The sequence below is a fragment of the Herpailurus yagouaroundi genome, unplaced genomic scaffold (assembly GCF_014898765.1).
Source record: "Herpailurus yagouaroundi ecotype Mexico unplaced genomic scaffold, PumYag 208, whole genome shotgun sequence".
In the NCBI taxonomy this organism is placed as follows: domain Eukaryota; kingdom Metazoa; phylum Chordata; class Mammalia; order Carnivora; family Felidae; genus Herpailurus; species Herpailurus yagouaroundi.
The window spans coordinates 6,071,202-6,092,495 of NW_024412439.1; the positions used below are offsets into that span (position 1 = coordinate 6,071,202).

The following is a 21,294-nucleotide window of genomic DNA, read 5'->3' on the forward strand; positions in this document are numbered from 1 at the left end:
TTGCAGGAGGAGGGGGGAAGCGGGAGGGGGGAGGAAGAAGAAATGAGATTCTGTTACTTATATGCTCAACTTTGATCTATGGAAGGATTCCACTTCCTGCTTCATATTGACTTTAAGTTCAGTCACATGACTTGCTTTGCCCAACCACATACGGGCTTCTCACTTGCTTCAACAACGTTGTAGTACTATTTAACTGAGATATGTTTTCTTTGAAATCTGACATGCCACTTAGGAGGCTCTGAATTAGAGGGGTTTTAGCATCTACAATCTGAATCCAAACATTTGCTGGAGTCTGCCCTGCCCAACATGGGCATCAGCAGAGATACAGGGTTATTTAAACATAATTTAATGTTTTTCAACATTTATTTATTTTTGAGAGAGAGATACAGAGCATGAGCGGGGGAGGGGCAGAGAGAGAGAGGGAGACACAGAATCTGAAGCAGACTCCAGGCTCCGAGCTGTCAGCACAGAGCCCAACGTGGGGCTTGAACCCACGAACCGTGAGACCATGACCTGAGCCGAAGTCGGACACTTAACCAACTGAGCCACCCAGGCGCCCCTAAACATGATTTTAAATAAAGTTAAATAAAATTAGAAATTCAGTTCCTCAATTACACTAGCCACATTTTGTTTTAAGTTTATTTATTTATTTTGAGAGAGAGAAAGAGAAAGAGAAAGAGCACAAGTTGGGGAGGGGCAGAGAGAGAGAGAGAGAGAGAGAGAGAGAATCCCAAGCAGGCTCCACATTGTCAGCACAGAGCCCAATGCAGGGCTCGAACTCACAAACTGTGAGAGCATGACCTGAGCCAAAGTCTGATGCTCAATGGACTGAACCACCCAGGTTCCCCCCGGCCATATTTCTAATAACCAAAGACCCCAAGCGTCTAGTGCCTACCATATTCGTGTAAAATAGAACATCTCCATCGCCACAATAAATCTTTTGGAGAGCGCTAATCTGTAGAATGGAATTCAAAATACAGAATCTAGCAGAACAGAGAAAACCGAGCAAGATGTGACATGCTCAGCATAAGTATGGCCAGTCATTTTACTTGGTCTCTCCAAGCCACTCTCATCACCTACTATGTGTGGGGGCTGGTTATAGAATAGAATCTCTGAGCCATAAATTTGGGGAGCCAGTGAACTGACCGAACTATTTGCTCAATGCATTGCTTTTGCCCTGGGTGTGCCTAACATTCAAAATAACATTCAGTGCTACACTATAAATGAAAGATATTGTGTATCCTTTTCAGATTCCGATCACCTTTCTCTCTGCAGGTATAAAATTTACACCACTGAAACATACCTAGTCTAAAGACTCTTTTAAACAAGGTGATAGATGTTCCTATCTTTGTGCGGGAACCACATCCAATTTTTCAGCTCCCCTTGGATCTATACCTTTGCCAAAGCCTAATGACGGGCGGGGTGTATGTCTCTACCTAGTAACTTTGGACTTGACAGCGTGACCGCTTTGGCCAATGGCATGTGGGTTAAAGGGACATGCACCATACCTCCAGCCTTTGCATTGAGGAGCTTTATACATTTCCCTCTCGTCCTCTTCACCTCTTCTGCCTAAGAAGAATTTCACCCAGGTGCCCATTGTCCCTCTCACCTTGGGCTCTACAACAAACAGGTGTGGAGCAAGCTTGATGCAGACCACAGCTGAAATTAAAGACGTAATTGATAAATCCACTTTAGGGTGGGTTATTTTAAAAGATGGATGAAGTGAATAGATCTAAAGAAAGGGGAAAAGAAGAAAAACAGATGGCCTTGAGAGTGAGAAAAAGGATTTAATCACACGTGCAAAACTAAATACATAAAAATTAGGGGAGACTACCTCTGAAATTTTATGTTTACTTACTTTAAAATACGCTCTGTTTTCACTAGGGAGACATCACTTGCTTGAGATGGTTCAAAGGTGGGTGGCAAGAATGAAGGTCGCCTGGGTGGCTCAGTCTGTTAAGCCTCCAACTCTTGATTTCAGCTCGTGTCATGATCTCAAGGTTTGTGAGTTCAAATTCATAATGTCAGACTCTGAGCGGATAGTGTGGAACCTACTTGGGATTTTGTCTCCCTCTCTCTCTTCCTGTCCCCTCCCCCACTTCCTCTCTCTTTCAAAATAAATAAAAATAAACTTAAAAAGTTGGGGGGGGGAGGGTTGGCAAGAATGAGTAGACCAAGAACCCTGAAAAAATTGGAAACATTGTCACAGAGAAACACTCCCCAAAGTAATCAGGTCCAGATAGCTTTATGGGGAGCTCTTTAAAAGATTCGAGGAACAGATTAATTCCTCTGCTATTTAAAGTGTTCCAGAACACAGAAATAGAATGAAGGCAACCCAATTCATTTTATGAAATTGGCTTAACCCTGTTACCAAACCTGATGAAGATAGCACAAACACAAAAACAACACATCAACTTCACTTATAAAAATGGATATAAAAATTATGAATAAAATTAATTCACTAATAAAATGTTAATGAACAAGATCTGACAGTATATGTGTGTATGTATAAAGGCACATACATTTTAATGGTATTTGGTGAAGAATAAATAATTCAGATAAATTAAAAAGTGAACACCATGCATATTCTTGCCAACCAAGATAACATTATAAATTTATAAATATATTTCAAAAATGGAATCACGCTTGTTAGGACATATGTCCTGTCCTCTCTTCTGTTATTCCAAATAGCTCTGCAATTAACACATTGGTGCCTAAAACTATACACATACCTATCTCTTTAAGATCAAAATGAAAGAATTTCTGCACTGTATCTTTAAGCTTCTTATTGTATTGCCAAATTATTCCTCTAGATAAAAAAAAAAAAAAAAATGAAAACATTTTGCAGACCCACCTCTTGTGCATAAATTTTCCATATTCCCCACACCCTGACCTACACTATTACCATTGTTAATAATCTTGCCAGATGAGTAGCTGAGAAATAGCATTCTAGTTCCGTTTGGATTTGCATGTTTAAAAATCACATTGAAACAGTTTGCCCGCGCGTGTTTCTTGGCTGTTGCGTTTTTCTTCTTCAGTTGACTGCTGACCTCTTCATGTCCCAAGCCCACTTTTCTGCAATGGGGTTCCATATTTTCTTACTGATTTTTAAAAGCTTGTTAGTTATATTAATTATATTAATACTGCTGTGTCTATGGCAAAGGTTTTCTCCAGTTTGGCCTTTCCCTCCTAAGATCTCTAATGCTGACTTTTCTCTTCCAGGAATTTTATATTTTTAATGTGGTCAAATCCATCAATCTCTTCCTTTATGTTTTAATGCCTTTGATTTAATGCTTAGGAAATCTCCCCTAGCCCCAAACAATAGAAATACTCAACTGTATTTCCACCAAAACCTTTCATGTGTTAATTCCCTTTATTTACACTAAATTTTGAATTCAACATTCGGGACCACAATGTTACCTAAAGCCAGGAGATTTCGACTGATTTCTTTGTCCAGTGTCATTTTGAAATAACTCATCAAAGGTAATGGAGAAATTCTATGTTACTCATGGAAATAGAGAAAGTTTCCACGGACAGTTTTGGCAGAGAACAGTATGGGTGATTTTTGAGTGAGGGGAGCACTGGCCAGGCAGAATTTACTATTCTTTGGGGGCGGGGGTGGAAATAAATGAAGATGCACACCATCTCTTCTGGACCACCTCCCCCACTATCTCAGCCACCAAATCTGGACTAACCAGACCTCTCTACCTCAAGTTCCACATATGCATGAAAACATACAATATCTGTCCTTCTCTGACTGACTGATTTCACTCAGCATAATACCTTCCAGTTCCATCCATGTTGCTGCAAATGGCACGATTTCATTCTTTCTCATTGCCATGTAGTATTCCATTGTGTATATAAACCACAATTTCTTTATCCATTCATCAGTTGATGGACATTTAGGCTCTTTCCATAATTTGGCTACTGTTGAAAGCGCTGCTATAAACATTGGGGTACGCGAGTGCCCCTATGCATCAGCACTCCTGTATCCCTTGGGTAAATTCCTAGCAGTGCTATTGCTGGATCATAGGGTAGGTCTATTTTTAACTTTTTGAGGGACCTCCACTCTGTTTTCCAGAGCAGCTACACCAGTTTGCATTCCCACCAACAGGATCAGCAGACATTTTGTATGTGATATGTATTATATACCATATTCTCATAATACCTAACTTTTTCTTTTCCTCTTGGTATTTCTAGGCTATACTGTTGGCGAGGTTTTTTTTCAGCCTGTTGTAAATCTCCAAAATACATTTCCCATATATTTCCCGAAAAATATTCACGTATAAGTGGATCTGCACAGTTCAAACCCGCGGTGTTCAAGGGTCAACTGTCACTCAGCATATATTATCTTATTTAATCCTTAAAGAAACTCTGGGATGAGGGTTTATTTGTTCGTTTTCCCAAGTAGGCTCTACCACCGTTATGGAGCTCGAACTCACAACCCTGAGATGAAGAGTAGCAGACCCTGCCAGCCAGGCACCACTGAGATGAGGGTTTTAGGATGTCCATCAAGTAAGTCCAAGCTCAGAGGGTTTAGGCAAATAGCCGTTAAGTGTCACAATTGGGATTCAAACCCAGGATTCAAACACCTGTGTTCTAATTGCAGGCTATTTAACCTCTATGAAACAGGGAAGCTAATCTGAGAATTCTGAGAAATGCCCCCCATTGAATAAGTAGGAAGTAAGGCAATATAGGATTTTGGGGGTTGTTTTTGTTTGTTTGTTGTTTCTGGGGTTTTTTTGGGGGGGGTTGGGGTTTTGTTTTCGTTTTTGTTTTGGAGAGTGAGCGAGGAAAGGGCAGAGAGAGGGAGAGACAGGATCTCAAGCATGGTCCTCACTGTCAGCACAGAGCCCAATGGAGGGCTCGAACCCACAAACTGTGAGATCATGACCTAAGCTGATATCAAGAGTCGGACACAGGGGCGCCTGGGTGGCTCAGTCGGTTAAGCGGCCGACTTCGGCTCAGGTCATGATCTCGCGGTCCGTGACTTCGAGCCCCTCGTCGGGCTCTGTGCTGACAGCTCAGAGTCTGGACCCTGTTTCAGATTCTGTGTCTCCCTCTCTCTGACCCTCCCCCGTTAATGCTCTGTCTCTGTCTCAAAAATAAATAAACGTTAAAAAAATTAAAAAAAAAAAAAGAGTCGGACACTTAACTGACTGAGCCACCAGGCGCCCCAAGGGCAATATAGTTTTAAAGTCCAATTTGTATGCCTGGTAAGAACTGAGAGAACATCGCTTTGATATGACAGGAGTGGGTTGCCATGAAAAAGAGCCTCATTAAACAAGAAAGAGTTCTTGGATAAAGAAATCCATGACTCTCAAGTTAATTAACTGCAACAGAGGCAGGAAATAGCAGACTGGATACTGCCCCCAAATTGAATGGGTGCATTAAAAGACAGACTAGAAGCAGGCTCTCAAAATTCCGAGGAAAAAGTAGGTAACTCAATGAAATGAAGGGGAAAAGGAAAAAAAAAAAACCACAAAAACATGGAATCTTTTTTCAGGACATTCAAAAAATATGTCATAGAATTTCCACAGCAGATGATGAAGAAATAACCTTAAAAATGCTAGAAAAACATTTTGCAGGGCTGAAGGAAGGCTCTGGTCAAAATTAAAATAATTCACTAAGTGCCAGAAAATATTACTGTTGGGGAGTGGGTGTGTGTGGGGGAACCCTACACATATCCTGGTAAAAACTTCTGAATTTCAAAATTAAGTACTGTGTTGTATATTTGAAAGTTGCTAACATAAATCTTAAAAGTTCGCATCACAAGAAAAAAAATTATAACTATGTATGGAGTGAGTGTAATTAAACTTTCTTGGTGACCATATTGCAATATTTAAATATAGCATTATGTATATCATTATATATACATATATCAATATATACATAATCATTATGTTGCAAGTCTGAAACCAGTATCATGTTTTATGTCAATTACATGTCAATTAAAAAAACAAAACAGTGGGGTGCCTGGGTCGCTTGGTCGGTGAAGCCTCTGACTTCAGCTCAGGTCATAATCTCATGGTTTGAGAGTTCGAGCCCCGCGTCGGGCTCTGTGCTGACAGCTCGGAGCCTGGAGCCTGCTTCGGATTCTGTGAGCAGATAAATAAAAGGTGATAAATTCATACAGTGGAATACTATACGGCAAGGAAAATGCATGCATTGTTGCTGCACCTGATAGTGGGTGAAGACACGGATGAATCTCACAAAAAAACCTGAATGTAAAACATTACATCAAATGTAAATTTGATTCCATTTACATAAAGTTAGAAACAGGCAAACAAACTGATGGTAATAGAAGTCGGAGGGTAGGTACCTATGCAGGGCAGGAAGATATGCTAAAAAGTGATAAGACTGGTGGCCTGGACCCTGCATCATGTCAACTGAACATCTGGGGGTAAATGAAAGTGGATGGACGTTCTAGGTCCTTCAGGTGGCTTATAGTTAAGGTGACCATAGTCCTGGTTTGCCTGGGACAGTCTTAGATGCTGGTTGTCTTGGCCTTCCGTTGACTATAGCATTTGTCCTGAGCAAAAGTGTTCTGATCTAGATGATAAATTATATCACCTAGTGGTCACCACCACTGGATGCTGTCCTTGCCAGACCTGTTCCCTTGGGAAGTGTTAGTGTGAACCCTTATCAGTTTGCTGTGCAGCAGAAACACAGAGGGCTTGAGTCCGGCTTGAGGCTTGGAAGGAGAACAAGAACACAGGATCCAGCATGCCCATCTAGAGGGCCACGTTACTCAGAACGGCAGCTCTCCACGCTGGAGAAGTCTGAGCTGACTTTGGCCTGGAGGTCCCTTGTCTGAGCATGAGACCAAGGAAGCAAGACCACACTTCCCAACGGGCCCCTCGGGCTGATAGCGGTAATAAATGGAAAGTTCCTGGACTTCCCACTCAGCAGTTGTGGCTCTAACTCCCTGGCCTGGAGGGTGGGAAGCGCAAAGACGCAACTCCAAACAACCCATCTTCGTGGATATAGGATTCTCTAGTCCCAAAGAATATGCACTTGTGTTCCATTTTTACAACAAAAGCCAGGAACAGTGGGTCCTTCTTTCCATTACTGGATGCAAGGGCATTTCTTGACTTCTGGAGGTGATGTGGGCTTTGGGATGATACAGGGGACTTCGTATAATCTAGGCATGTGTGGAATCAAAGTTTCCACTTTGAGCCAGAACGGGAGACCGTTACCCATCTCCACTTTTTGTGATGATTAATTTTGTGTGTCGATTTTTTTTCTTTTTTAGGTTGGCTTCACACCCTGCACAGAACCCAAGGCAGGGCCTGAACTCACAACCCTGAGATCAAGACCTGAGCTGAGATCGAAAGTCAGACACTTAACTGACTGAAGAAAGCCAGGTGCCCTTAATTTTTTGTGTCAATTTGACTGGATGAAGGGATACACCCACATAGCTGGTGAAACATTATTTCTGGGTACGTCTGTGAGGGTGTTTCTGGAAAAGGTTGCCTTTGATTCAGTAGACAGAGTAGAGGAGCCATACTCACCAGTGTGGGTGGGTGTTATCCAATTTGTTGAAGGCCTGGAACAGAACAAAAAGTAGAGGAAGGGTGAATTCTCTCTCTCTTCTCGAGCTGGGACATCCCTCTTCTCTGCTCTTGTACATCGGAACTCCTGGATCTCAGGCCTTTGGACTCTGGGGTTTGTATCACCAGCTCCCCCGGTGTCAGGCTTTCAGACTTAGTCTGAATTACATTTCCTGGGTTTCCTGGTTTCCCAGCTAGCAGACAGCATATAATGGTATATTTCAACCTCCATAATTGCGTGAGCCAATTCCCAAAATAAATCTCTGTATCTATATATCATCTATATGGATGCCATACATTTGTATATCCCAATAGATCTATAAATATATGTCTTTATAGATACATCCATATTTTATAGAGATATCTACATAGATCTCTATCTTTAGTTCACTATCTCTATATCTATCTATCTATCTATCTATCTATCTACTTACCTACCTATAATCCTATTGGTTCTCTTTGTCTGGAAAATCATGACCAATACAGTATTGGAACAACACTGTGTTAGTCAATACCGAATTTTATTAGCTCATGTCTAGTTTCTGAGCCTCACCTCTTTGTCTCCAATCTGAATTTATTATCCTTATTTGGCTGGAGGCACCTACCCCTCTGCTGTCTCTACTTCCACTGCCGGGCTACTGATGTTGTTAATGGAAAGTCCCCCCCATCATGCAGTGGGGAGGATCTCCAGCCTGGTCTCCCAGCTCTGCCCTAGGCATCTTTCTAGGGGTCCTGATCAGCTCTCTCTTCCATTTTCTACTGCTCTTCAATTGACCTTTCTCTATTTTTACTAAACTTCTACCCCATTCTTCTTCTCCCCAACAGATGAACATTGTCTCTTCATCTCATTTCAAAGTATAAAATGGAAGCCACCATTTGACAACTTCCCTCGGTGTCCTACCACACCTGTCAACACACCCCCATCTCCGCCCACCCTCCTCTTTCTCTCCTGTCCCAAAAGACATTTCTCCCCTCTTCTCGAAGGCAACTCAACCTCAATACCATTCTCCACCACCTTCCCTCTTGGGTATACTACCTATTTCTCATTAGCTTTTAAATTAGCTCAAATATCTATCCTCTTGAAAATAAGTCCTTCAAATTTTTGACTGTCTGCCATGGCCATGTGTGTCTTCTTCCCCACATTGTCATACTTCTTGAAATGCATGCCTGGATTCTTTGTCTCCACCTCCTCACTTCCTTTTATTCCTCAGTCTACACCCCTGCCCCCATGATGCTCTCACCTTGGTTAACAACCGCCTCCTTATTACAAAATCAAGCAACAGTCTTCAGCCCTTGTTTATGGAACATGGCGGCATTAAATATGATATGATTAAAGACTCCCTCTTTCCTGAAATTTTCTCCCACCTCAGTGTCTAGGGGACTGCCAGCTCCTGGTTTTCCTCCTGATTTTTCAGCCACTCCCTTTCCTTTCTCATTTGCCGATATCTTACCTGCTGGGTTTCCATGGCACCCCCTTTTTTTCTCACTGCATACATTGTGTAGATCAAAGCCATTACCATGTGTCCATTATCTTCTGTGTGTGGGATAGTCCTGTGTCTAAATGTCCATGCAAAGGCATTCTGAGTTCTAGACCTCTCTAATGAAGACTTTTTTTTTAAGTTTAGAGACAGAGCAGGAGAGTGAGCAGAGCAAGAGAGCACATGAGTGGGGCAGAGAGGGAGAGAGAGAATCTTAAGCAGGCTCCCACGCTCAGTGTGGAGCCCAAAAGGGGACTCGAACCCACGAACCTCGTGATCATCACCTGAGCCAAAATCAAGAATCAGATGCTCAACCGACTGAGCACCCAGGCACCCCTCTAGTGAAGACTTTTGATGTGTGTGTGTCCCACAGGCGCGAGACCCTCAAAAATCAAATTCACGATTTTTCCTATCAAGTATCTACTCCTCATTCTGGCCTTTTGCCCCTGTGAATGGAATTAACATGCACTCAACATCCAACATCCAGCTATCCCTCCCACTCCGAATCCTCCTTACTATCCACACCCGATGATCGATCTCATACTTTCCATTCTATTAACATGTTTCAAATCAACTCCATCTCTCTATTCCCACTACCACTTTCTTAGGAGAGTTACTACCTGCTGGTTGGCTGGTTTACTGCAATGGGTTCTTAACCACCTTCACTCAGACCCCGCTCCCAGCCCAGCATTATTCTAAATCCAGTCTGTTGGTTACTCATCATTTCCCTTTAAGCTCTCGTGTCTACAGAGTAAGTAGGGCACCAATGATTTATCATAGTCATTCACAAAAATTGACTGGGCTGGCCTTCCCTTATCCTGCCATTCTAATCCATTTCCATGCTGTAGAGTTATCTTTCTAAAGTGTTTAAAGATTATTATAGCTCTTTCTTAAAACTCTTCACTGATGTCCTACTGGTTTAAAGATCATGCTTCATAAGCTCATACTTTTTAAAAAATTTTTAATGTTTATTTATTTTTGAGAGAGAGAGAGAGAGAGAGAGAGTGCATGCACATGAGTGGGGGAGGGGCAGAGAGAGAGGGAGACACAGATCAGAAGCAGGCTCTAGGCTCTGAGCTGTCAGCACAGAGCCCCATGTGGGGCTCAGACTCACAAACCGTGAAATCATGACATGAGCCAAAGTCAGATGCTTAACTGACTGAGCCACCCAGGCACCCCAAAGCTCATACTGGTAAAGCCTGTAAGTTCATACTCCTCAGTATGCCTTAGGAGGCTCCTCGTGGCATGGCCCCTGTTTGCTTCCCATTATGGGTAGAATTGTGCGTCCCCTCCAAATTCATATATTGAAGTCTTAATCCCTGTTACCTTAGAATGTGGCCTTATTTGGAGATAGGGTCTTCACAGAGATGATCAAGTCAAAAATGAGGTCTCTTGGGGCACCTGGATGGCTCAGTCGGTTAAGCATCTGACTTTTGATTTTAGCTCAGGTCATGATCTCATGGTTTGTGGTTTCAAGCCCCACATCAGACTCTGCACTGTATGTGACAGGAGAGTCTGCTCCTTTCCACAAAAGTCTTCATTTTAATAGTGTCATCAGTGACAAATGCAGAGATGTGCACTGTTTGAGATCAAGGACTTTGGAAATAAAAAAAGAGTTTGACTGCTGGCTCAATATATTTCAGGTATAGAATTTTTTTTTTTTTAACTAAGTAGGCTCCACACCCAATGTGGGGCTTGAACTCACAACCCTGACATCAAGAGTCACATGCTTTACTGACTGAGCCAGTCAGGTGCCCCCCCCCCCCACCTCCCTGGTATAGAATCTTAAACAATTTCCTTAGCCTCTCTGAACCTCCAGTTCTTCATATGTAAAATGGGCGTAATAATCATAGTTTCAAGGTGCCATTGTGAGAACACAATGAAAAAAAAAAAAAACCACCTGTAGAGGGCCTGGTACAGTGCCTGGGATATCATACAATCAGGGGGGTAAAAAAAGCTCACAGGTCTTTTTCAAAATAAAACATTTTATTTAAAAATATATTTATATATTTTTTAAAAAGAATACATGCCAACTTTGGTATTTTAGCTATTGCTTCTTTTCCTGGTAACACACGTTTCTTTCTGGTAATGGATACTTGAGCAAAGGAGACCAAAGTGAAAACAATATGCAGGTCCCACAGAGAACCATACGCTGGCTTTTCTGATTGCTTTGCAAAGCGTTTCTTTTGTGTTTCACCAAGGGAGGGCTTCAGGCACCCAGCAATGAATCACCCTCTTTCCTCACTGCAGGCCGACTGGAGGGGAGCTCCAGGGAGCAGTGTGGGTTCTCTTTCTTTGGAAAACACTAGAATAGCATCCAGGATCCCCACCATCATGCTCTGCCTTTGCATAAACACTTGGGAGCTGGGAAACCATTTATAGAGGAAACTCACATTAACCAGCATCCATGATGGGAGCAGGTGGTTATACGAAGCACAAGAGATGGTCAGGAGTTTGGTTCATCCTAATCCATTGGGGAATTGCCAAACCCTAGAATCAAAAGGGAGCTCACTTATATGTTATTGAACCCAGTGGGTCCCTGGCAGATAGATGATAGAGAAATCCTTCCCAGATCTTTCCATGTCTTGAAATCATCTTCTCAGGCATAGACTCCACCTAGCCAGGGGTCCTCTGAAAATGTGGATTCTAGAATCAAACCCAGCTCCTGAACACAACCCTGAGCAGCCCTGGAACCATAGGACCATCTTGTTTCAGGACCTGGACTCTGCGTGTTTGGTGATATCATCCATCTAAGAAAGAACTAGCAAATTCATCATCTGAGCCCCCCCTGCTGGTTTATACTGGATTTACAGGGAAAGGAAAGCCCCAGACCGTCTTCACTCTTGAGTTCTCGCACACCGGATGGCAAGCAAACTGCGTGCCAGCCCTTGAGGGCTTCCCATTATGAGGAATGAAGCCCTGAAGAGGACGGCCAAGTGATTTCCTCCTGAGGGGTGGTGGCTCCCCACGGACACCTCTCCCCCGGAAGTGTCCCTTTTGCATCCAGAGCTTGCTATGAAAGCCAAAGGCAGTGAATGGAAAAAAAGACAGAAGTTTCCTTAACCCTTTCCTGATTTTCAAGGGGCTTCTGTATCTAGCAATGAAAACCAATGCTCAGGGGTGGGAGATACAGAAAGATCGCCAAGTGCTATGCTATGGCTGTTGGATCTCAGAGACAAGAAAAAAAAAAATGTCTGTGCAGGTGATAGGTTTTGGCAGAGAAGGGGCCCTCTACTCTCCCTTCTGGAAAAATGAAGCCCCTCCCCCCACTTTTTAAAAATTCAGAGCTAAGGGGTTTCTGGTTTCGGGGCTAGGACATTCCCAGTGTTCTTCCTTACATGAACAGCAGCTCCCCATCACGGAATCTGAACTATCTGTACTTTATCAGTTTAGTAGTGGATGTCTGGGGATTCGTGTGCTTTTGCATAGGTCATACGTCAGGGAATTGTCCACTGGGTGAGTAAACTTGATGCGGGCGTTTTCAGCCAGACCGGCATTTGCTTCTGGAAGAGCAGATGGAGCTTAAATAAATTTTGAGGACTGTCTTGAATGCTTAGGGTAGGGTGTTTTGTTTTGTTTTGTTTTCCTCCAGATTGGAAATAAATCTTTTTGAATGGCTAAGGCCACCAGTGCACAGACGACTATTCAGGTGGAGACACTCTTGGTTTTCCTCCCTTCCTCCTTTCCTCTCCTTCTGTCCTTCCTTCCTTCCTTCCTTCCTTCCTTCCTTCCTTCCTTCCTTCCTTCTTTCCTTCCTTCTTCCCTTCTTTCTTTCCTTCCTTCCTTGTTCCCTTCTTTCTTTCCATCCTTCCTTCTTCCCTTCCTTCCTTCTTCCCTCCCTTTTCTTCCTTCTTCCTTCCTTCCTTCCTTCCTTCCTTCCTTCCTTCCTTCCTTCCTCCCTCCCTCCCTCCCTTCTTCTCTCTCCCCCTTATAACAGAATGCATGTTGTCTCAATATCACTGTTAGTAGCAGGGCTAATACTACTAAGCACTGGCTTAACGAAAGTATTTGCACAGATGAATTTTCGGAGTCTGTTGGTAACTACCATTAGAACCCATGTGGCTGCAGCAACATTGGCGTTGGCTGCAAACATCTGTGTCTGCAGGTCTGCTTCACCACGGGGGTCCCAGGAGTCTCAAGAAAACGACCCATGGTTGTTTTCAGGCTCTAAGAGCATTAAGAAACTTGGTGGCCATCTTCAGAAGTCTCTTCTGTCCATCTCCCAGTCATGCCCGGTTGGTTGGTCCCCAGAAAAGAGGATGCCCTTAGAGTCTAAAAGAACTTAAACACTCCCAACAGGAGACAGATGAATTAGCATGGTTTATCCGATCCACTGGGTGCAGCCAACTTCTCCGGTGTTTTCTCAGCTATATCCCTGATTTTCTACCGTGTATCTCACTTCTGCTCTACGGAGAGATACAGCGAATATGGTGCGGAGCCTGTGGGAGGGGGGCTGAGGCCAAGAATCCAGGGTCTGCTCTGTGTGAAGCGTGTTGGTTGGAAATAGCAAGTATCTCTTGTCGGCTGTGATGCTTGCGTATCGGTGCTGGTAATATCTTAAAAAGGTCTCCGTGACAGTGCACAGTCTTACAAAGCACAGCGGCCTCCTGACCAAGTCTAGTCCTTCTGCTAGAAATACCCAAAGGGAACCATAATTAACGCTCAGGCCAGCGTCTCAGAGTAGGGACACTGTGAGTTTGTTTTCCAAAGGCAGCAAAGGGAGAAAACATAAACATACAAATGGTACAACGTGGGCACATGAAACATGGGCTGACCAGCAAGCTTCGTCAAGATCCAAAATAAAACTCTGACCTCCGAGGGATAAGCACACGTGAGGAATGCGCGAACAAAGTTTTCTTCCCCATATCCTCGGCTTCACAGAAAACACTGGGGATTCTTTCCTCCCCCTCTAGATTTTGGGTTCCGATGACTGACGTGAACCGCGAAATGCAGAATTTAGCACGTGGATCTCTTAAAGCACAATGCAGATCAAGGAATGTAAAAACGATTTTCATGGCCCTTTGATGCTTTTCTACGAGAGACTGTATCACTAATGGGGGAGCAGTTCTGTCTTTTCACATCCATATTCTTTGTCAAGATGAGCGTGTTCATGGTAAGCAAGTGGCTGTGAGTCACCAAGCTGGAGCTGTTAGTCATTCACAGAGAGGCAACGTAGAGTCTGGTTGATTAATCGGGAACTCGTAGTGACAAAGGCCAAGTATTTCACAGCAAACTGGGGCTTCAAAGGCTTTTGGTACAGGACTCTGTGTCACTGCTTTTCAAGAGACACACAACTGCACATATATGTATAGATATATACATATCCCTGTATATATGCACACACATATGCGCACAGACATATGCATCTGTATATATCTATACACATATGCATACCTACCCTGCCCCCCCATAAGCTCTGGAAGCTTTCAGATTACTAGTCACCAAAAACACTCTGTGTTCACACATGTTTACAAGGTAACAATGGAATGACTTCTAAATCTTTGGTTTCTCCAAGAGAGAACTTCTAAAATCACAACATTTTTGGTTATTTTCTCCGTAAGTGCACAGTGAATTTTTTTTTTTTTTTACAAAAGAAGAAAACAGTGCCTTAGTGATTTAAATTAAAACAACAACAACAACAACAACAACAACAACCACCACCACCACCAAACCAGCAATAGCTACTTTCTACAGCATGCAACACTAGAAAACGGTGAGCTGGGAGCCACAGTGAGCTTTAGAGAGACTGCCTTGCCACTTGAGCTGAAAACAACTCCCAGCAAAAGCACAAGATAATGAGGAACGCACATGAGAAAAATTGTCTTCCTTCCTTCTCTCGTTTTCCATGTGCGACTCTGTTTCCTTTCACCACCAAGACCTGAAATCCTCTCTCCTGGTAAATATCGTTCACATCTATTTTTACAACGTAATAATTTCCAATTTCCCCTGAACCACACAAATTGATGACTGCAGTAAATCAAATGACTGAAGAATGAGCTTTGGGACGGAGGACCCCAAGGTTATCCTTCCCCCCTCACTGCAAGGACATTCTTTCAGCTTTTTGAAGCAAATCATGCATATGGAGAATGAGTTCTCCAGGAGAGCCTGGGAGTTTTAGCTTTTTAAAATATGGCTTATTAGGGGTATGGCACCTTGTTAGATCTGGAGTCCTCTCCTGTCCAAGTTGGGGCAGAAGAAGAAGGAGTTTCAAAAGGGGAGCAAGAAAAGATTGGTATCTTGAAAGAAAAGTGCAGTGGGAGAAGATAAAACAGGTGGGCCCCCTTCCACCCTCCAAGAAAAGTTGGACTTCCATAATTAGTCATCCGGCTATAGTAATCCATGGTGTTTATTCTCATGACACGTGAAACAGTGTTCTCTATAGCTTGTCTGACTGATCCCGCCATGGCTTCCCGAAGCTAGAGATGTTCTTCCCGTGTGATCATGGGATCATCTCCAGTCTTTGAAACTAAAGGGGGGTTGTGTTGGGGAATGTTCCATATGGCAGGGGGTTTTGGTTTTTGTTTGCTTTCAGGTTCTTGGCTGTTTTGTGGTGCTTATCACCACAGAGACAGCAGGAGTGATTGGGCTACTGGTTGAGAAAGAGGGAAATTCTGGGTGGACCAAACATAGGTTCATTGTTATCAGTGACCACATGGAATCCTGGGTCCAGAATTGGAACCACCCCAATGGGGCAGCTTTGTGGCCAAGAGACACCGAGCTGATTCCACTTCCTTGGGAATGGGTTGGCTCTGTCCCTCTATTCTATCTCCAGCACCCAACTGAAGTCGGGCCTGACTTCTATTTGGAAAGACAGGGAAGGGGGTGCTGAAACACAGCCTCCACCACTGAGTGAATCTTCCAGAAACTTTGATGGTTATGCTATACTCCCTGTACTCCAAAAGAGCTACATTTCCTTTCCACAGTATAAATTCACGAGAAAAGCATACGAAGCGCGATCACGCCCAAACAATGCCTGAGAAAAATTATGGGCTACAAAAACACTGGTGTTTGAAAAGGCAGTGAAAGAATTTTAGGTTTTTTTTTTTTTTTTTTTTTTTGGCATTCTTGATCTCAGAAATCACATATCTGAGTGCACAGCTGAAATCATGAACAGTTACTGCACGTTGGTAAATATTACATTTTACATAGATCTAAAGACTCCTATTTGTTCTCATTGACTGTCACAGAAGTCTCCATCGTGTCTTTTTAATTTTCTCCTTCTCCCCTCCTCCTCCTTCTCCTCGCCTACCTCTTCCTCCTTTTGGATGATAGGAGCGTTTTTGGTTGTGTGATTTTCCCCATGGCATCCCCATGGGTCTGCCTAAGCACCTCTTCATCAGACATTATCTACCACTGCTGTAAATGAAGGTCCATGGGGGAATTCAAATTGAGATCCGTGACGTCCAAGAAATCAATGTTAAAGATGCTGGGGCCGCTGGGGCCCAGGGAGCTGAAGCTTGGTGTAGAACTGGGTGGAGTAAGGTCCAGCCACTCCATGGTTTCCCAAGGAGATTCGGTGAAGCTTAGCCGCAGCCCACTGCTGTCTGCAGAGGAAGGTGAAAACTGAGTCTGTATCGGGGAGAGGGGGCCTGGCAAGATCTCGTGCGCGCTGAAGAGGTCTTCTGCTGCCTTCCCGGAGAATCCATCCATTATCCCGTCAAAAGGAGGCTCTTCGTGCCCAATTTTTAGAAGGGCCACATCGCTCACCTTCCCCAAGGGGCTCTGGGAATTTAATAAGACTTCAAGGTGCTCATCACTGTCGGTACCATAGTGATCGAAGGAGAGTTGGCCTCCTGAAGATGAGGGTTTGGAGAGGGCGGCGTTAGGGCTTCGGGAAGACCCGGCTATCTTGGGGACTTTTTGAAGACATGAATGATCCTCCCTAGCATCAGCTGGCATTTCTGTTGGCAAAACACAATGGGGATTGTTACACTACTACCAATGGAGATGCTACACAGTGGGGATCTTTATTTCTATTTAAAAAAATTTTTTTTCAACGTTTGTTTACTTTTAAGAGACAGAGCATGAGCAGGGGAGGGGCAGAGAGAGAGAGGGAGACACAGACTCCGAGGCAGGCTCCAGGCTCCGAGCTGTCAGCCCAGAGCCTGACACGGGGCTCAAACCCATGAACTGTGAGATCATGACCTGAGCTGAGTTGGATGCTTAATCGACTGTGCCACCCAGATGCCCTGACAGTGTGTTTTAGATTTGGAGGTACAAAGTCAAGAGTGGAGTCAAGGGCCATCTCTAGCTTTTTGACCTGTTTTGACCCGTTGGCCCCAAGATAAATATTAAGGAAGGAACAGGTCCTGGTGATTAAGATAATTAACTTATTTTAGGTCACATAGAAGGACTCCATCTTGGTTTTAAGAGCTGGATAGACTTAAAGTACTTATTTTTATTTTTATTTTTTAGAGAGAACGTGCAAACGGGGTGGGGGCGCAGAGGGAGAGAGAGAATCTCAAACAGGCTCCATGATCAACTTGGAGCCTGACACAGGGCTCGATCCCACGATCATGACCTGAGCCAAAATCAAGAGTCGGATGCTCAACTGACTGAGCCACCCAGGTGCCCCTAAAGTACCTTTAAAAAAATTATTTTTTAATGTTTATTCATCCTTGAAAGAGAGAGAGGCAAGCACGAGTGGGGGAGGCGCAGAGAGACAGGGAGACACAGAATCCGAAGCAGGCTCCACGAACCATAAGATCATGACCTAAACTGAAGTTGGATGCTTAACCGACTGAGCCACTCAGGCGCCCCATATATGCTCAATCCCCTTGCCCCATATTCCCTTGGCAAAACTCCACACCTGAATGAATCTTGGTTGCAAGAGAAAAATGACACAACAGAGCTGGCTGGTCTCACTTTAGATTCAAGGTGACCAGCCTACAGCTGGCACTCAATACAGCGTAGCAATCCCACTGTGTTTCTCTAGGAAACTCCATTCATTTGTGATTGATTCATGATTGCTCTTCTGTGCTTGAATCTCCCGTGCTCCCCTCCTGCACCCTCACCTTTGTTGACTGGGCCATACACTTCATTAAAAATATAAGGGTGGGGGTGCCTGGGTGGTTCAATCAATTAAACGTCTGACTCTGGCTCATGGTCTCATGGTTTGTGGGTTTGAGCCCCGTGTCAGGCTCTGTGCTGACAGTGCAGAGCCTGCTTGGGATTCTCTCTTTCCCGCTCTCTCTGCTCCCCCCAAAATAAATAAATAAAATAAATATGGGGGGGGTGTCTGATAGTCCCTCTTATCTTTCCATCACAAAAGTTATAAAGATACAGACTCCTGTGACCATCTGTTCCTTCTTACTCTTGCTACACACAATGGAGAAACTGCCTGTTCACTCTCCTGTTTTCCATCTTCCTTACCAGACTGCGAGTTCCATAAAGGTAGTCTTTGTCTGGTGCAGCATTGAGCCAGTAAATGCCTGCCTACTCCTTCTCAGAAACTTTATTATTTTTTTATGGTTATTTTGAGAGAGAGAGAGAGCATGCGTGCATGCATGTGAGAAGGGGAGGGGCAGAGAGAGGAGAAACAAAATTCCACGAATCCTAAGAATCCACGCTGAGCCTGGAGTCCGATGAGGGGCTCAATCTCACGACCAGCCATGAAGTCGTGACCTGAACCGAAATCAAGAGTCGGACGCTTAACTGACTGAGCCACCCAGGCGCCCCCATTTTTAAAAGCTAATAAATGAATCACTGCAAAGGAACCCAAAAGAACACGTTGATCATTTTTTTTTGGTGTTGTTGCAAGCGTGCATGATGTCTGCCCCTGAACAGACCATCCAGTGGGAGATCGCCGATTGAATTTCATTTCGAGGACGTGGCACAAAACTTGCTTTATCTGCTCTCTTGTTATAGGGAGACTGGGATTAGAAGAGCTAAGAGAAATGGAGTCACAAGGCAAAACACCTAGGGAAGCAGGGTAAATAGGGTCAAATGATTGGTGAGCAAGTTCTTTGAGCAGGGGGACAAATCATCCATTGTGCCTTCTTTCCCCTACTCCAGCGTGGACGGAGAGCTCCCACGCAGAGATATTCTACCCATCCGTGGCTTTTGGTGAGCATCCGACCTTGGTCCTGAGGGTCCACTGTCTAGAGCACATGCAGGTACCGGGCGTTCCAATGGGCAAGACGGGCAGTCTTACCTCCACTTTCAATGAGGACATCCAGGAGATCATCTATCTGCTGACTCCGAGTCACTTGCTGTCGCAAATTAAGCAGAAGAGAACGGAGAGGTTAGCAGGCTGGCTCCCTCTTCTGTGGGAAACCATTAGGAACAGGACTACAGGTTTTTGAACTAGGTTTGGTTAGGGTATTTTTCCCCCCTCAAATTGTGATAAAAATACAACACAAAATTTAACATCTTCATCGTTTTTTCAAGCAGACAGTCCAGTGACATTGCATACCTTACAGTCACATTATTTATTTATTTCCTTTATTTATTTTTGAGAGAAAGAGACAGAGCATGAGTGGTGGAGGGGCAGAGAGAGAGAGAGAGAGAGAGAGAGAGAGAGAGAATCCGAAACAGGCTCCAGGCTCCGAGCTGTCAGCACAGAGCATGACGCAGGGCTTGAACTCACAAACTGTGAGATCACGACCTGAGCCGAAGTCAGACGCTTAACCAACCAAGCCACCCAGGTGCCTCTGCAGTCACGTTATTGTGCCACCTTCACCCCCATCCATCTCTAGAACTTTTCATCTTCCCAAACTGAAACTGTCCCCATTCAGCACGAACTCCCCATTCTCCTCCCCATAGCCCCTGACAACTTCGGTTCTGCTTTCTGTTCCTAGGAATCTGCATCCTGTTCCTAGGAATCTCACAACTCTAGATCCCTCTTATAAGTGGATTCACACAGTATATTTCCTTTGGTTACTGGTTTACTTTGCTGAGCATAATGTCCTCTGGGCTCATCCGTGTTGCAATACCTGTCAGAATCCCTTTCCTTGTTAGGCCTGACTAGCATTAATTGTGTGTGTTCACTGCATTTTGGATAACCATTCATCTGTCAGCAGACTTAACGGGATGCTTCCACCATTTGTGAATGAAGCGGCCATGAGCAAGACAGTAACCGACTGTGCGACTGAAGCTCAAGGTTAACTTCAGACAGGAAAAGGACTGAATGAAACAATTGACTACAACAAGAGAAGGGGACAAGAAGGCAGAGTGCTCCCAGCAGCATCCCTCAGAGCGTGTCCGGTCCTTTGAGAGGCCTCCGTTCCAGGAGCGAGGCATCTTAATCCACAGATAGTATACCCATTTTTGGCCACTCTGAAGTGACTTGGATTTGCTTCCTGTTTGGGTGCTGTGGTTGTGGCCCAAGAACGTGGCTCATACTTTCCTAGGGCATCATCGCAATAGCTTGTGGAACCCATTGACACATGTAGTGTCCACACCCCTTCCCTATGGTTCATCTGAATGATTCGGTAGAGTCTTGTTGATGGAAGTCCACTTTGCTTGACCATTTTCTTTTCTCTGGAAGCCATAAAGGATCAGTTGGTGCTTACAGATACCAGGGGTAGGTAGGAAATGGGGGGAAGAGAGACACACACGTATCCCACTCCCCTGAGAGCCCACTCTGAAATAAACAGAGGCATCAGTAATCAACATGGATGGGAGCCCTGCTCAAAGAATGAATGCCAGTCCAGGAGGCATGAGGTTCCACAGGGTCTGACAGGTAATGTAAAAGAGCCCAATATAGAACAAGAAAGAAGGGATAAAATGCAGGAACCATGCTGTGGTTCAAAGACGCAGCAGATACTTTGTTTCAGGCGACTGTCCTCTGGCAGAAACGTGGCCCCACCATTGTTAGATCCTCTCATTTTTCCGAAGTGAGAAAGCCCACTTTTTGCATAAAATCTCCTGACATTTAAAAATACTCTCGCAGCCAAGTGAGACTCAACTACAAGCCGATTTGGCTCTGTGGGACACCAGCATGCGGCAGCTGACGTAGACTGTCCTTGCTAGGTTGGGCACATACAAAGGGCCATCTGATACTTCATCCGGGCTCAAACCATTTGAAATGTGAGATCATTTAGTGCCTCTCTCTCTCTCTCTTTCTCTCTCTCTCTCTGTTTTTGGTTTTTACTTTTTATTTGGATAATTTCCCAACATAAATGACGGTAGAGTATACGACAGTCATCAATACTTTGCCAAGATCATTGGATTTTGAAACTAAGAAGAAACTCACAAAGTATCAGCCTGGCAACTGCTCTCAAATATTTGAGTAGCTATCCTGTGCCCAGACAATGTAGTCG

General features: G+C 44.1%; 1 protein-coding gene across 5 annotated transcripts in view; it reads right to left on the bottom strand.

Moving 5' to 3' along the window:
• Positions 1-15,359: 15,359 nt before the first annotated feature.
• Positions 15,360-21,294, bottom strand: part of MYOCD (myocardin) — a 108,103-nt gene continuing 102,168 nt past the window's right edge. For all 5 annotated transcript variants that reach the window (XM_040453171.1, XM_040453170.1, XM_040453169.1 and 2 more), the window contains 2 exons: positions 19,185-19,242; positions 15,360-16,932 (listed from right to left, as the gene is read on the bottom strand). In XM_040453171.1, the coding sequence (XP_040309105.1) occupies positions 16,379-16,932; positions 19,185-19,242 (612 nt within the window). In that variant the 3' untranslated portion in view covers positions 15,360-16,378. The remainder of the gene's footprint in view (positions 16,933-19,184; positions 19,243-21,294) is intronic.